General features: G+C 42.2%; 1 protein-coding gene across 1 annotated transcript in view; it reads right to left on the minus strand.

Moving 5' to 3' along the window:
- Positions 1-18,529, minus strand: part of LOC128873084 (inactive rhomboid protein 1) — a 236,131-nt gene that overhangs the window by 118,128 nt on the left and 99,474 nt on the right. The window contains exon 3 of the mRNA XM_054116356.1: positions 7,857-10,712. Within this exon, the coding sequence (XP_053972331.1) occupies positions 7,857-10,681 (2,825 nt within the window). The 5' untranslated portion in view covers positions 10,682-10,712. The remainder of the gene's footprint in view (positions 1-7,856; positions 10,713-18,529) is intronic.

Raw genomic sequence — 18,529 nt, forward strand, 5'->3', positions numbered from 1 at the left:
CCGCACACTTCTCAAACAAAAATTGTGAAGACTAGCAATTTCAACTTCATCCGAATTAGATATTAAAAAGTTCGTTTAAAATTCACCCCACGTCGCCATAGCATACAGACTTATGGGTCATTCGGTATGCAAAAATCGCGCAATTTCTCTCGCTGAAACTCGCAATATTCCACGGTTCAAAGCTACCGATCATCGTGACTCATCATTAGCAACACCTGCGCCAGCGTCATCCAATTTCGAGTTAATCGAGTTCTATTTCACAACGGGAAAGTCTCCTTCGTACGATTCCGCCATGCAAGATTTTAATAACGTTTCTGGAAGAGCATGCCAACGGGCGAGAAGGGTGGATGGCCGTTTAATAACCATAATCGTACTGTTTTCAAAACACCGAGCAGTCGTGGGCGGCCTACTGGAGGCAATTTCTACAGGCGCGGAATAAAAGGCTTAATTGAAAACTATGGGCATGGGTTCACGTGGAAACGACCGGTGTCAGGTTGCAATTTCATTTGACGGGGCCAGTTAGAACCGCGGACACGACATAATTACCGAAGTTGCCAACAGCACGTGGAACTTCGTGCCTGAAAGACAACGCCAGCCTGTTACCCTTATGACTTCCGTCTCCATTCAGCTGCAAAGTCCTCGCTCTGGCTGTGCACACTCACGTAGGGGTTTAGACCGTTAGAATATTTTATACGTATGGCTATGAGAAGACAAATTGATCGACACCGTGGACATCGTGGAAGTGCATATACTAGCTAAACATTCATCGTCACATTCCTTTATAATTTCATATTTCGTACATTTTTCAATTAAATCGAAGCACATATATAAAATAATATTTCCATAAAGAATACGAAGGCTAAAATTCAATTATTTCTCCATTGTTTAAAACCTACATACCTAACACGTTGATCACATTTTTTAACGAGAATAGATGAGGAATTTCCCCCCGCGAATTTACTTGAAACGAAGCATGCATATAAAATAATATCGTCATAAACAATACCGAGACAAAAGTTCAATTATCCCTCCATTCTTTAATACCTTTATTCTAATACGTCGAGCACGTCGATCATGACACTGGGTAGCAATGCTAAACGTGACGTAGAACGATGTACTTACGCGCCGGACGACATAACCCGGCACTACAGCCGACGTGTTAAACAGAGAACATTTAACCGCGTCAGAAGATTGACGTCCCGTTAATTCTCGAAACGTCGATTCGAGCTTGCATTTTGCCCAGCAATTACGCTCGCGGCGGTACTTAAACGCACAGCACTTTAGACGTTGATAAATTGTGCGCGCCTTGTAATATCCGCGGGATCCGAAGGAGCAACGAGGCCCGTTACGCGCACGGATACACCGCAATAGCGTTTTCAGTTACTCGCGTGATGAGTATTTTTTTAATTCGCGTGTTCCATCGCGAAGATCCGATCGGCGAGTGTTTCATTAATTTCGCGGAACCTGCGCGCCCCCCGATGTTGATTTTATGCCCAACGAGCGATGCTAATGCAACCTGTTTCCGGCGTACAGAAGTGCAATTCGCTGGAGCAAGAATTGCTGACGTGGGTGGGAACAATATTTTCCCCTGGGTAACCGATTTCTATCGAGTTTCGTTCTGCCAGACTGAAAGCTAATGGAGTAAGGGCGACGGTACAGGCAACGTTTAAATTGTGTACTTGATGCTGTGATGCTATTGAATCGGTTTTTGCTGGAGCTGTGTGGTATTGTTAAAAAATTGTTGGTGGCATGGATAAGTCAGACCTAGGCTAAATATGATGAGGAGCAGTATATCAAATGTGAAAGGTGGACAGAATTTATTTAATTTATATTGTATCGAAGAAGTGCTTTAATTCTTGTCTTTTTATTGGAAATGTTATGTATTAAACATGACCCAGGAAGGGAGTCCTGTTATCGTTAAATAGATAATTGAACTTTCTTTCATCTTGCTTTGAAATCTTGCTGATTAAAATATTTATTTGTTTGGAATAGGTATAATAAATATAATCGTAAACACCAGAAGTATTTACAGTCATCTGGATAATTGGGACATTCTGAAGATCGACACGTCAAAAGTTAACATTTTTTAAATAACACAAGTAGCTCCTTGTAAAATATTTTCACTGGTTTCATGACCATTTACATTTCATTTGACTCGATTCAATGGAAAGCAGTCACGAGTTATTTATAAAACCACGTACCTATACAAAGAAATAAAATTGTAATAAAATACCATATCTGCAGAATTAAATAAAAGGGGTCTTATTAAAAGAAATGAATATTCTTTTGTCCTTTTCATTACAGTTTCTTTTATGCTCCGAGTCGCCATGGAAACAATAACTCGAATTGTAAAATTTCGCCTAGAGCTTTAAACTTCTTGTATTTTCGCCGTAATACCTAGCATAGTTACCCCAACAGTTTACCGTCTAGCTATTTTCGAGCATGTGAATAGCACCTTATTAAAGATCTATTTCGAAAGAACAAAGACGACAGAACTTCCACAATAAGTGCGCCTTTTCCCAACTATGCATTGTTGAGGGCACAATTACGCACCAGTAACACCACCTTTCGCTAATTTCGAAAATAGCTACACCCTCCTAATCGTCTCGTTAGCCCCTGCTGCACCGCAAACGCGGATTAAACTTTCACGTGTTGATCTTTTCACACTGTTCGGGAAACTGAACTTCATCTAAACTACGGTGCCCAAGGAGAAACGAAAATTCTCATGCATGAAAGATGAAGTCTCCCCGAACTTGCTGAAACGTATTCCATGATCGATCGTGTGCTTAAAATGGTCCCGGTCTTTGTCAATTTTGGACGACGCGGTCCAATGAAGAGTAATACTACGGGCTGAAATATGATCGTAGAGTCAATTCTCATGAAAACGTGATCGCGGCGATTTTACGCGAAACAGAAATTTGATATGTAACTCGAAGAATGATTTATATTTACAATTGTCGGTGTTTCTTAATTTTACGTTGAAAATTACAATTTTTTATATACGCAACTTTATACTAGCATAATATAAGTAGTATTATAGGGAGAATAAACAAAGCTTAATACTTACTTATGCATTCTATATTTCATGAGTTGCTTTTAATAATTCATTCAGACTTCACTTTGCACAGGAACTTCTTTGAAATTCCCAATTCGATGAGGTCCATTAGAAGTATTAGTTTAAACAGTTATTTAAAAAAGTTTGAAAAGAAATGAACAGAAAATTACCCAAAACTGAATAAAATTTTCGAATGATTCCGAGTAGTTTTTATAATTTTGATAGCCGTCGATAGAGAGTTACCTTACATTTATCAAATTTTTTTACTTCACTTTTCCATATTAACGGAATCCTTGTTTCATTAAGTGGCAAAAAATGAATTTAAACGATTCATGCGCCACCACATTTTCAAGCTTTTCAATTAACAATGCGAACCTTTGTTTCAAAACGCTCGTGAAATTGCTTCCGCGGATGTAAAGTCGAGACACAATAACAGACCCCTCGAGATTTCTTTATCAATCGTAACAGCATTGCACGCTCTCTATAGTCGTTTCAAAAGTTCCCTCCGAAGAAAAAATTTCATTCGACATTTTTCAGTTGGAGAAGAAAGAAATACCACTCGTATCTCTTATAACGAATGCGAGCCCACCGTGCGTGCACTTCCATTACTTTGCTAATTTTCACGTGTACTCAAGTACTCGGTTGATCGAGAAACCGTAAAACTCACCGGCTAAACGAGAACCGGCTGTAACCCGGTTATGTTTACCGCGGGCCGAATCGCGAATTTAAAATTCGTGGAAGCGGAAACTACTGGAAAGCCAAGAAGAAACAGAAGGTTCCATTCCACGCAGCATTTCAACTTGCGGGCGAGGAAACGCGAGCAGATGCCGAAGTAAACAAGAAATAACTCACGGAAACGTCCCAGGAATAAGTTAACGTGTTTTTCGTGCGAGCAGCATAACAAGAAAGTAACTTCGAGCCACGAGCAATTTTTCTGTTAAATAAAACTTGCGGCATAGCTCGGAAGCTTCCACTGTTTTAATTTTCATGAGATCCACTGAGTTGCGATGAAGTTCACCGAATGAAGTTCATTGAACGAACTTCGTTTCATTGTGCAACTCGCGTTTCGTTAAAAAATCTTTGGCAAATGGCGGAAAGTTTCATGGGAACTTTCAAAGTAAGAATTGAGATGGACAGAAATTTATTCAAATAATAAATTGTGAATATATACGCTGCACAATGATTGTATGAAATGCTTGTTCGATCGAATATTTTTTTAATGAAACCGTCATTCGTCAGAGAAACAGCAAAACAACTATTCCAGCTGTTCGTATACGTACTTTTGCCTGAAGAATTCGCAACACCAAAATGAGTGGCCCGAGTACACAAATGTTGAGAACAGACGGCAAATGAACGCGTTGAGCACACGTACGCTCTCAGGGACGACAAAGGGCTACGTGGAGAAATTTCGTGGCGAAAGTAGCGTACTTTTCTATTTACATCCGAAAGAGCAACCCGGTCGGGAACGTCGCAATGGGCTTGACCAGCACAAAGCTTTCAGCAAACTCGCGCGGAGAACTCGCGAGGGTTGGAGCCGATATCCCAAAGCAAACTGAACACTCAGCGAAACGACCCTGCCGACGTAATCTCTTCGACCCTTTCAGACCAAAGGGTATCGTCGCCCTTCCGTGTCTCAGTTTTCAACTGTCGGGGCTATTGCGCCTTCCGCTTTCGACAACCCTCTCTCTGTTTTCCAGCGAGAAAACTTGCTGACCTCGCGTCTGGGCTTTTGGTCAAACACCTGCTGGCTAACCGAAAATCGTCGCTAACGAGTCGTGATTGCAGTAATGTTTCATATTGACGAGACGTGCAATGTTCAGACTTTGGTACTGGGTTCAAACTGGTGCTGCACCAAGGTTGGCTTATTTATGAAGCTCGAAGTCGAACACGAGCTCAAGAATGTAAGTATTTCAAATTAAATTACAGTAAGCATTACATCGTTTAATAACATGAAAATCGAAGCCTTCTTAATTTGGCGTTCCTCGTAGTCGTTGTTTTCCTTTTTTGCCATGTTTGTTCTATTGATAAATTGTGCAATACAGACGTAGCACAAATAAATCTTACTTGTAGATAGTAAAATACAGATAAACATACAGAACTAAACCACTTTTAATATCTAGTTACATCGTTCTATTCTCGACAGAAGTAAATTAACAACATTCCTACTATCTTAGTTATCATTTTACATGCATTAGGTTCCAAATCCGAACGGAATAATAAAACTAAAAATCTTTCAACGTGTCTGTTAAGAAAACCACAATTTAAGAAACCATTCAAAATGGCCAAACCTCCCGCAATTTATTCATGAATAATATACCCCGAAATTTGATCCAGAAAATATTCCAAACGTCAACAGTCGAGCTACGAATACTGATTCGATCTCTCATATGCTCGCCACCCCTGCTCGATCAATTAAATAGAAAACCGTGACACGAATCGATGTGAAACTGTGCCTCGTGATCGAGAGGGATGTTCTAAATTATTCCAGGTCGAAATAAGTTTCCGTTAGAGGAGGTGCACGCATGTCAGAGACAATATTTCTAAAAAAACCTCCAAGGTTCCGGTAAGAACGGGAACGAGCGAAAGCTTTGGGTGGCAGTAATGCATCATTGACTTTGAAACACGGGAAAGGGACACTGCGAAGTTATGGAGATACGCGAGACCCGATGAAGATGAAAAAAATAAAGTGGGCCACGATACTCCATTAACCTGATTACTGCGACGAAAGTAACGGCCCTTTCTGTACTCGCTGCTTCCGCGCGACTGCTCAATGTGGACACGGCCTACATTCCAGTTCATTTTTAGGTAACTCTTTAAACAGTGATCATTAACTGTGAAACAAAACGTCGTCGGACACTTTGTCAAGTTTTTCTTCCGTCTTCGAACTCTGATATGCTAATCCGGCTGCAGGTATTTATGGATTTATGGCAAGTAACAATATACAAAAATACACAGGGAATTGTACAAATGCATTTATACATAAAATATGACATTAAGGTCACAAAACATACTTTAATTCACGCTTCTGTGTTCCTCATCTGCGTGTATAAAAATATCCATTTCCAACGTCCGCGAGTCGCTAATGAGAATCCCAATTAGAGTGTTGCCTAAGCAAGAAAACTCGAGGTAGGAATCAACTACTATTTATTTTGAATACAATATTTTAGAAATGCGTATTATTATGTTACTTTCAATGGTATAATATGCACGACGCGAATTAGTTAAATAAGAATAGTCCTTTTTAAGCAACGAAGGAGTTTCCATTAAAATGTGTTTCTTCACATATGCACAAAATATGCAGCACAAATGCACAATATGGACAAAATAATAAAATAGAGACAAGTCGAGGAGCAAGAAAATTAAAATGAATACCATTATTTAGGATAACAGAGAGTCTAACACTGAAGTAAACTGAAAGAATTCTCAAATAATTATCGTCCTCGTTAAAGTAACGCGATTTCGTAGGGTTCTTTGACATGTTGCCAAGCGAAGATCACAAGGAAATTTTAAAACGCGTCGTCAGGATATTTTGAGGAGGGGTGCGATTCCGAGAGCAAGAGGAATTAATTGCCATAGGAATGGAAGTCAGCGTGCAGATAAAAGGAGTTGCATGCGCCGAGAGCTCAGCCGTGTAGCCGGGGATTAAGGAATACAGTGGGATCCGGATTACGCGTCTCCGTAATCATACGCCTTTATAATAAAGCTCACGAATTAGAATGGGAGAGCCCTAATTGTAGGATGAATGTTATTTATTGCCAGACAGAGGGAACTACTGTTATCCCAGCGGGACGGAGGGGGGACGTTGAGACATTCGTACGCCGTGACTCAATTTCAGTTTCCTTCGATATTAAACCTCGGTGGGCGAGATTACACTCGGGTACCACACGGTTTAACTTTCCACTCGGTATACCGAAGTATGTTGTGCGTGAATTTATAGCGCCCTTAATATTCCGATACTGACCACGTGCGAAATATGTTTGATCGTTAACGTGGAAGTTTGCACCATATTGGAGTTCCGCTGAAATTGATTAAATTCAGAATTCGACGTTAAATCCAGATTTATCAGACCCCCTTCCCCCTACCCCCTACCCCCCCGCTCCCCATCTGTGGATGGAAAATTTCATTTCGCCACTAGAAGATTTTTATTCGGAACACTTTTGATCGCGGTAACGCTAACTTTAATAAATTAAAGAAGTTCAGGCAAGCGTTCGATGCACTAGACTTCATACGCGCTCATTTTCGAGGAAATTAATCAAGCTCCATGTAGATATATGAGTTAAACGGAAATATTGCTTTTCCCTTCATACATTACATGTATTCACGTATTAATTCTATTCTAATCGAACGTCCTTCGCTATACTCTGTTGTGCTAGTTTTGGGATCGTCATCAGCTTAAAAATGACTAAAAATATCTATTATTTATATTCATATCTTTATTGATAGCTTCATACTACTTTCCTATATATTACAATAATATTAAATAATAAATAATAATAATAAAACAATAAGTTGAAAAGTGCGATCAAAATGGCCTTCGAAATAAAGGATTTATTATTCAATGGCAAGAATAAAATTTTGTCGTTTAGTGGTATCGATCTTTATTATTTAGGGAAGTTATAAATATAAAAAGTTACGACTGTACCAAGTGCGTTAGCACTTAAATTTAAGATTTTTCAAAAAATGGAGTTAATCTATTTGTGCAGCGAACGGCTCAAGTAATTGCACAATGTCGCGCCATCTTTAAATGAAAAGAAAAACTACAAGAACCTCTAGCAAACCCGTAATAACTAAAGCTACTCACCAAGAAGTCTGTGTTGGTATCGACGATAGCGCCCCCGGCGGCAGCGATCTCCTGATGGCCTGGCAGCACGTTCTTCCGCTTCCCGAGACCTCGTTGCAGCAAGATGGAGGATTGGTGCACACGTGGCGAACGACACCGTTGGACGCGGTCGGGAACTCGACCGCGGAAGCTCGCACCTTCGGCCTAAGCAACGGCGACATGGAGAAACCATCCCTCTGATTGGACGCGGAGCTGCTGGAGCTGCTAGATCCAGGACTGCCTCCCAGACGACCGGGCGACGCATAGGCGAAACTGCGTAACCGGAAGTGCGATTGATGGTACGGGTATCCGGCGGGTGGTGGTAGCCGATAATGATGATGGAATCCCAAATCTCGTCTCATATATGGATCGCCTGGATCGTTGGTGGGCACGTAACGATCCGTGGGTGTGTGCGCGGATGGCGGCACGTATCTGTCGACGTATCTGTCCGGATAGAGGACCTCCGGGGGTGGTTGAGGCACGTAGCGTTCGACAGGTGTGTGCGCGGTTGGCGGAACGTAGCTTCCGGTCGCCGTGGACGAGCTGTAGGTTCGATCGGTCGACGTGACGGCCACGGAGGTCCCGCACGAGGAGATAGGCGTTATGCGACCGGTGTACCGATCCTTCGGCTTTGGCAGGGACAGGTACTTGTCCGCGGCACGCGCAGGAGAATATCGATCAGCGGCGGAATGAAAGCGATCAGAAGTGGCGGTCGAAGACACGAACCGATCGGTGGTATTGGTAACAGGACTGGAAAACCTGTCGTAGCGATCTTGGCTGAGTCTGTCGAACTGATCGTTGGGATTCCCCACGTTATAACGATCGGTACTATAGCTCTGAACAGACTTCGACACCTGAAGATATTTGTCCACGGCCGTTTTTGTCGTACTTTGATAACTGGAGCTACTTGAACCGCCCGTGGCACCTGTGCTCGACCTGAGACTATTGTTTTGAGTCTCGGGTGTCGGCGAGATCGAAGTGAAACGGTCGTTGGACGTGGACGACTGCGTGGCGGCCGTGTTCGCGTAGGACGAGTGGTACCGAGCAACGGTGTCGGTGGAGGAGGAGGATGATGAGGACGTCGTGGAGAGCAACCGTTCGGTGGAGGATCCCGAGACGGCGTACCTGGTCGCCTCGCTGGTAGCCAGTCTCGCGTCGTGGCCTGGCGATGAACTGGCAAGATAGCGGTCGGTAGGCACGCAGAACCTGTCGTTGGATCGCGACTGGCCGCATCGTTGCATCGTGTCGCTGAACCGATCGCTGTTAGCGATGTACCTGGACTGACTGTTCCCCACTTCTTGGAAACTGGAGTATCGACTGAAATCGGTAGGCGCCGGGGATCCGCTGGATCGATCGGTATACTTCTGGCACACCGTCTCGACGGCCCGATCGGCGTACATGCGTCTCTGCTCGTTGATGTTGGACGCCACTTGCAGTGACCTTTCCGTCGTCGAGTATCGCTGATGGGAGGCCTCGGGATTCGGTGAGCTCGAGAGGAATCTCTCGGTGCTCGATGATATCGTCGTGTAACGATCGTGATGAACCCCCGACGCCGTTTCCTGGCGATGGTATCGTTCGTAGACCGGCGACTCGCCGAGGTAACGGTCCGTCGACTTGCTCGCGAACCTCTCTGGCACCGGGGCGTGTATAGGCGACGAAGAGAGGAGTCTGTCCGTGGAGATGGCGCCGTATCGCGAGCCACCGGCGTCCTTGCCAGTGGTGTATACGCTCCTGTCGCCTTGTAGGCCGACCTGAAGGCTTCCAAGCACCGGCGATGAGCCGGACAACAGGCGGTCGCTGGCCCCAGCGTATCGTTGCTGATCCTTGGACTCGTGCATGCCGCTCGACGATTGCTGATTACCCAGTAGTCGCTCCGCCGAGGTGAATCGTTCTTTAGCTGGCATCGGGGAGGCTGGCGCTGTACCCCCGCCGTATCTGGTGCTTGGAGAACCTGGGGGCAGAAGCCTATCAGCAGCAGGATAACCAGCCAGACTCTGAGTCGAGGCATACTTCTCGCTCGGGCTGGGCGACAGAGGTGGCGGTGGCACGAAACGATCGTTCGCTGGCGCCGGCGATGGCGGAGAGGGGAACGTCTCTGACGAGAAAGGACTCGTCGCGCAGCCTGACACCAAGATGTTGGCGTTCGCGTACTCGTTTCCTGTGGACACCAGCTCGTTGCTGGTGTTCGTGGTCTGCTGAAAGCGGTCATTCTGGGCAAGGGATAGTCGTTGCTCGCCGTGGAGACCGCCGAGCTCGTTGTATCGTGGAAAACGCTCGGCCAGAACGTTTTGGGACAATTGTTGACCGGAACTGGCCGATCTGGCCGGGGTGTACTGATGGTGTGCCTGCAGGGAGGACTGGCCGAATCGCTCCTGGTTCTGATAGTGACCGAATCGGTCGCAGCTCGACTGTATCGAACGCGTTTCCGTGCAGGACTTGGGGAAATCGTCGATCGACGGCTTGTCCGTCGACTTGTCGTAACGATCGATGCCAGACATTCGCTCCCGGCTGCCATAATCGACGTGCTCGTTTCCTTGGCTTTGTTGCTCAGACTGATAACGATCTTGGTTAGATACGCCCGAGACGTTCGTGCTGGAACGTAGATCCGTTTGCTGTTGCTGTTGCTGCTGCTGTTGTTGTTGCTTGTAGCAGTCCGAGGAATTGCTGGAACCGATCTGGGAACCGACGCTTCCGGATTGGCCAGCGTTCGATCCTGGAACCGGTGATGACGAGGACCCGTACTGAGAGATCGGGTGTTGGTGCAGTAGGAGACGTTCTCTTCGGCCATAGTCGTCGTCTGTCGGCATCCTGGTGGCCCGGGGCCCGCTGTCAGGACATCTGAAACATCGGTTCTGATGTCAGCTTTAAATTTTAGGTTGCGGAAAGTTTGGTTTATAAGAAAACTGTTCCTCGAGGGGCAAACAGAATCTTGATCATTGATTAAGTGTTAGAAAGAATAAGTGGTGTTGAGGCCTACAGTCAGTCTCATAAATATTCGTCTTCTATGTCTATTAAAGAAGTTTCTCTAAATTACATAATAGGTTCGATATTTTCAAATAAATCTTTCGTTATAAATATGTACATGGATAAACTTTACACTTGTATATATATATATAATGAAAAATTTATTTGGAAACATCAAACCTATCGTTTAATTTAGACAAATTCAAAGAGTTAAGGGAATGTCCTATATCTAACTCACAACTGCTACTCACAAATAATACACGTTAATGTCCAATTAAAATTGAATTTCATTGTATTAATTTTCATTTCTTTTCTCCTAAATAGACATTGATTATATTTCTTCTTTTATAAGAACACAGTGTAATTTCCTCTCCTTGTAATCAGTGTGGGTTACGTTAGAGGCGCGATAATTTTCTTGGATATTTTGACAATGAAATATAATGCGCAAATATGACCAGCGGCAGATACGAATTGCTTGTTACGTGACGTTAAAACGCAGTCCGTATAATCGATTGCAAATTAATTGGGGCCACGCTCGCTCGCGCTTCGCTATGCTCCAACGTGTCCGAACGAGTGACGCGTGCCGTCGTTCGTAACCACTGGCGAGGCTGCAGCGAATTGCTGCGAAATGCAACGATTTCATCGATCACTGCTTAAATCCCCCAAAGAGTGTCGGATGGCACGGCTGTCTGGCTCATGAAACTTTTACTACGCGTCTGCGTGAATGTGAAAACGAAATTGACGATCCTGCCTCATTGTTAATACCTTGAATCCTGCTTTACGTTCAATGGAACTCCAGTGTAAAAAATATAGCGTAATGCAGGGTCATAAACAATGAGTTTAGGCAGTTGACATACTCTATCATTAATTAATACAAAATTACTTGGGGCTTTCTAAAGTAATTATATAATAAGATATTGGTAGTCCTTGAAATGTGACACGAATTGAAATACACTGTTTAAACTATTAATAATATTTTTTTAGATTTACAAGTTCAATAAGACATCAAGTGAAAAATCTTTATTGCTATCCTGGCCAATTTAATTAAAGTTATTAGAAAAATTTAATTTCATTAAAATTATTAAGAGGCAGAATACTGTGTGAAATATGTTTTGCCCAGTAAGGCTCCAAAAATGAAAGCAAAATATTTATTAAAAATAGTCGAGGAGACACTGCATAAATATTACAATATGCAAACTCTAAAGTTTCAAATTAATACACTCTCAAACGTACACGATTCAATCCCCATTTTACAACAGTACGGTACAACATTTAATCATTTTTAAACGCTGCAACCAACCAAACAGCGTTTAGTTATCGGCCTTCTTAACTGGGTGCTTTTTTGCACAAAATTTAATTAACTTGGTAATTAAGCGAAACAAAAAGGAACCGAGTTCTCCTCGTTCCCGTGCCACTCTTGTTCGGGAAATAATTTCCTGATGAAGTGATATGAAATTCCCGCCAAGAAATTAGAGTGTAAGACTACACAGTTCGTAGTTCAATCATATTGCGGGTAACAAAAGGTACAAGTAGAGAGAGAGTGTGTGTAATTGGTCGTATATTAGAGGCGAAGGTAGAACCTACAATCACTCTCAAGTAGAATGAACCGTGTAATTGATCAGACGTTTTCCCGAGGAAGATGACGGCCTGGGTGAAATATCGACCACCTTATCCCTGTTATTTGCAAACGTATCATTTAATCGTGGAATATATTTCACGCTCGCGTTTTCTACTTACACATCCACGATTATTTTTTTCCCTTTCGAAGCGTGGTTTTATTAGGAAATGTAACCTGTCCTTACACGGAGAGATAGTAATTTTACCTCAGTTTTACTTCCAGTAGTCCGAGTAGTGAAATAATGCTACAACCTTAAAAATATCTAACCTGTAACAGATATCGAAGGTAAAATGAATAATAACTAAAGATGAATACACATTTGAGGTTATACAATCCCTCTAATAAATTCAAACACATGATGGATGGGGATAACGCAACCGTTTCTGATAATGAATTTAATTATGACAGAAGATCCATATCGATGATAGTACACACACAGAGAAATGCTTATCGAATAAGCCATCAATTAACAGCCGAGAGTTGAATTAAATAATTTCATATTTCACCGTAATTTTCCAATTCGAATTGATACATATTACTAACCTCCCCTAGCACCTCTATTTCAAGACACTCTCCAAAACACAAGTTTTCGCAAACAACACACTTTACAAAGAAAACTCCATAAACAAATCTTTCAATCACAAAAAACGAACCACGAAATTGTTATTTCAAATCCAGGCTACTCGTCACGCTCGACAAGGGAACATGTTAGTTCTACATATATACGTGTAACCCAAAAACGAAACTGTATTTCAAAAAGAAACATTCTAAAACCATAGCAAATAATTGAAATTCGCAGTTTGTGGCTTTCGAAACGGTTTACGCGACCACGGCCAAAAAAAAAAACGGAACAAAAACCGATCAGTTTCCCGACGAAGCGTTAATAAAACGTTTTACGAATTCACGAATCAGCCTGCCGTGACCTGTTAGAAATCATGCGTGATTTTTCCGCCTCGACGGTGAATATCCTCGCCCGTGGATTACGGAAGCACGTGGCGAGTAGGCGAATAACATTTATCGTCGGGAGCTGATACGCGAAAGTGAGTCGTTCGAGCGTTCTGCAATGCGTTTGACTCGTTGGTGGGAAAAACTTGGCGAACGGCGGAAATGGCACGCGTAGCCAGTGTCGTAAAGATAAAGCGCAGCCGGCGTTTCAGCGAAAGAGAGAACCATTCGGTGGGACACGTAGCGGTTTTCTTTTTTTCAGGTACGCCCGCGGATCGTATAACACCGCGACGCTGGAAAAATTTTTTAATTTTCCACTGGTCCGCTGAAATGTCCGATGGAAATTCGACCAACGTGCGGACGGGGAATGTTTCAGCAGTGATTCTGGAACGACTTTATCAGGTTCCGGAATTTATATAGGGAGATGACGAAGTTGAACGTTGCGGAAGAATGGAATATGGGTGTTCAATGTTTTTTAAGTTGCTATCTCCAGAGAGGACGAATGTCAACGTTGTACATTTTTCGAATTTCACTATGATGACTTCTACGGGATAAAATAGAAGAATTATACAAATTTTGTTCGACTCAAGCATATTCGCGAAATTTTAGAATGAGCTGTCCAGAAACTAAAAAGTCAATCAAATCTTTTCTGGATCTGTTACTCCCCTCTCTGGAATGCTTAAAAAAGGGTTGAAAGGAAGGGAGAACCCGATCTCCACTGAACGAGCAAAACTTTTTTCACTTCGCCAACAATAGTCCCACATAACAATTCAATAGGAGCCATTAAGTTTCATGTTCGCCTGAAAATCACGAGACCTTCATACATTCGTTCTGGAGCAATCAAGCTCCATATTTATACCGAAACAATCAAGCTTCGTATCCGTAGAGATGCAATGAGGCACCACGGTATAGTAATACTAATACACAGTCTGCGAAGTTATTAGGCATCATTAATTCGAACAGCGATTAAACTCGCTAGAGATATCATGTTGTAAGTATTAACTTCTTAAAATAACTCATAATAATTCAATTAAAAAACTGTTTATATAAAAATTATAATAGAACATTCATTTCCTTTAATTTAAACATGTAGGTGTATAAACAGGACCCTGGCTTCTAGAAACATCTAATAATTTAAAAATGACAAACATAATACCGGTAAGCTGTTAGAAATAATTTTTTAGTAAACTATAAACTAAACTATAAACTTTAGTAAAACTCTTCACTAACATAAAAAGAATTAGTTTCATTGACTACAATCTAGGGACATTCCCAACTAAAATATTAAATTAAATTATTCCCAAAGACAATATTTCAAGAACAAAAAAGGTATCATGAAAAATAATACTGTAAAATTAGTGTCCATCATCTAGGATTTCACTTTACACCTGAAAAATGACACGATGTAAAGATAAATTTTAATAACAGCATAAAATAGTTTTCTGCGTGTTCTATAAATAGGGCATAGGTGCTTGATGGATTAACGCAAGCTTTAACGTCAAGTATGAATGACAAGTGTTTGCTACAAAGCTTGGAGATCGAGTAGATACTTGGCTTAGAGTATCGGTCCCAAGTGTACGTCAGAATGGATTATTGGAATGTACGTGAAGGCGTTGAGTGCAAGAAGACGAGTATCATGTGTGACTGAGGAGTACAGTACAATGATCCAGACTCTAACGTTGCACGAGAATCAAAGAGCTGTGAGCTCAGATGTACAGATGCGAGAAGGTACTAGCGAATTGGGACTCTAGTGTCGTCTGTGTCTACTAACCCAGACAGTGCTTCGACCGATGGATGACACTTTCTGAAGATCTGGAGATCCCGAAGATCTGAGTCGTAAACAGTACACAGCTGGCAAAAAGTTTTTTCGTGGCGATTCAATAACTCAGAAATCTAAGAAAAATAGACTTGGAGTTGACTGCCTGCATGTAGCAAAAGTGCTCACAGTACAAAGGGTTAATATTTGAGATGTTAGACGCTGTAAGAGTTACTGAAAATTTGTACAGGAACTCATAATCTAATAATATCAATGCCTCGTTCGTCTAACCTTCTACCAATCCTAAACACGAATAAATTCCAAGAAGAAACACTCCGTATTCCTGTAATTCAGCAGTTGCCAGACTATAGAAAAACACGAACGGCGAATTTTGGCGTGAAGACGCGTTGTTCGAGGAGCGGCGCAAAAATTAATTAAACGAAAAGTTCCCGTTGGCACGTGAACGAAGAATGTGGAAAGTTTCCAGCAAGCTGACCGAACGCCGTGTTTCACGTGCCTCCGCGTTTCTTTCTTCCACGAAGAACGAGCCGAAGGACAGCGACGGACGACGCTGCAGGCAGTTTTTGCAATTAGCGCGTTCAGCATGTTCCCATCCACGTTTCCGCCCTGCGCCCCGTTCCCAATCGCTTTCCACCCTGATTCTTCTCGTTCAACAACGCCGTTGGAAACACTCGTAGCGTGTTCTCGAACGGAACATTATGACCAGATGTTTCTCGCGGTTGGCTACCACGTTCCCGAGCGAAAGCATCGTCTGATACGCATAGCCGGACGATTTTTACACGAATCGACTACTTTTTTCTGTCTCGACTCCAGCTGCCGCCAACGGTGAATTTAACCGCACCTAACCGGCAAACTTTTGACGTCGTAGAAAATTAACGACTGCGGATAAAGCTGTTGGCAGTAAGAGAATGGTTTCATTTTATCGAGCGTTACGCGTTTTTATCCTCGTATTGAATCTTCTTTTTCCGCTTAACAATTTATGAATGTCGATTACGCTTAGTAATTTTTAGTGGAATTACATAATTTTTGTACCAAAGAGAAGACATTTCAGTAAAATTGTTTTATAGGTGAATTTATATCCGGGTTCTTTTAAAATTGTTCGAGTTGACTGTAGCTGAAGATGATTCAATATTGGTGTTGAAACATATAAAACCTACCAGAATTAAGCCATGATTGTACTGCAAATTGATTTATTTACTCGATCCTCACTAGTTTCGTAAGGTGACGAAATTGAAAGTTAACAAATGCATTTGTTGTGGAAGTGGAAGTGCCACGAGTGCAAAACGCAAACACCATATTTAGAAATACGTAGCTCGTAAATGCTTGCGTGCGTCACGGTACTCAACGAGGGGTTGTGTGGGTGTATGTGGAAGTGAAGAGTTCTCGAGTGCGGCCAGTACGCATTGCAGATCACTTTTTGGAGGTGAATTCATAACCCGGATTAATAGAGCGTGGCTAGCATAATTACAAAGCTTTAGCATTAATTTCTATGCACCTCGTTATTGTTGTTTCATAATAAATACACCGTGGACAAATTCATTTACATTTATCCACTCGATTACCTCGATACAAAGCTGTTTGTGCAGAGAAAGTCGGAAATACTACCGAAGGTGCATATTATTATTGAATGACCTCCCAAAAAATAGTAATGTCTGAATTATCAAAAATAATTTACTGTAGGCTACAGCTGGGAGTGTATTTTATACATATCAACAATGTTAACCTTTTCAGACCTGAATTATTTTTTTTCTCGTACCAATGTAATTTACTTTTTAGGGTTAACTTGGACTAAAATTAGTATGAACAGAATAAACAAAAATTCTAATAGTGTAGTTCATGTGCACAAATAAGGACATTTAACGATAGTGTCGACAATTTTTCAACTGTCGCTTTATAATATTCGAGAAACAACGTTTCCATAACATAAACAGTTGCATAAAGACCTTAAGAAACAAGAATATCAGAACAAAAAATGTATTTTTCTACCCAGACAGAGAAAGGGCGCCCTTAATGACGAGAAAGAATCCTACCAGCAGTTCGCCTGTCTCAGGGGTGGTTTCCCGAGGAGCCGTCCCCGGTCGATGATATTTTCGTTCCCGTCGGCTACTGTCGGCTGTTTACGAAGAAATTCTTAGGATTCGCGTCGAATATCTACGAGCACTCCCTGGAAGGAGATTTGACAAATGGTTTTATCCGGCAGTTGACGCCTCGGTTGACGCGCGTACGTGCACGTGACATGTGTCGCGTGTGTCGCCTCGTGTGACCTCGGTCCCAATGAGAACCTGAGAATATGTCATTCCTCGACGTTCGTGAAATGGATGGTGTGGCTTGACGCACCCTCGATGCTGAAATTTTGGACGGCAACGAGGAGGGTGATCGCGTTGCTGGCTTGACAGTCCTCCGCGAGACTCGCGCTGGCAAAATAATGTGCCGACAACCGTATTACGGATTGAATAAACATTGACTTCGATTCAATTTTAAATCAGTCACACGCGACGACTATACCGGAAACCCAACTGGAATATCGAATGAAATTCAGATGTGAACTCATCATGCAAGCAGCGTTCGTCTGGCGTGTAAACAAAAATAAAAGTGTAAAATGCATTGCTCTGTTATGATATATATAAAGCTATATTCCCCTTTCGATATTACCAACCGATATAACCGTAATTTTACCTTTGCATCAATTATTTCCACCGATTCAATCGATTTCACGGTTCAAATATAATAGCATACATAAAAGGTATGCATTGATATTAAATAATTCTAGTGTTAATATATTTTGTATTCATGAAAGCTAAACTCTCCTTTTAACCCATTTACTGCCAGGCAAACTTAAAGAGTACAGTGATATTAAATTTGTTGTTATAAAAAGGAAATGTACGATTTTCTTTTGCAATAATTCGTGACTCGAAAGGCTATAAACTTACCCCTTGAGTAATTGCAATCAATTTGAACTACGTGATATCTCCACCCCAAACTATAACCCAAATATCGAATTTCAGGAATGTTGATAATCAACGTACGCCCTCCGATGCGTTAAACGAAGTTGTTTTTAACCAGTTGTACAGTCTCGAAGAGGATGCAATTCGCGCACCGGCAATTACACGAGGACCACTGGCGACGCCAGGAAGCAAGAAAAATTACCCGCATCGCTGCGACCGCGTCCGAAAAAACTGAGGCGAGCAACGAAAACCGTTTGTCTTCGCTCAAAGGTAAGGGAGCGAGTTAAAGGTACGTCCTGGCGAAAGAAAACGACGTCGTCTTCCCTTGTCCACGACAAACGACGAATGCACCTACCCCTTCTGTCCGTGATAAGAATCGCCAGGAAATTTGCTACAGCGCTGTCTC

Source organism: Hylaeus volcanicus, chromosome 3 (genome assembly GCF_026283585.1).
Source record: "Hylaeus volcanicus isolate JK05 chromosome 3, UHH_iyHylVolc1.0_haploid, whole genome shotgun sequence".
NCBI classification, from domain to species: Eukaryota; Metazoa; Arthropoda; class Insecta; order Hymenoptera; family Colletidae; genus Hylaeus; species Hylaeus volcanicus.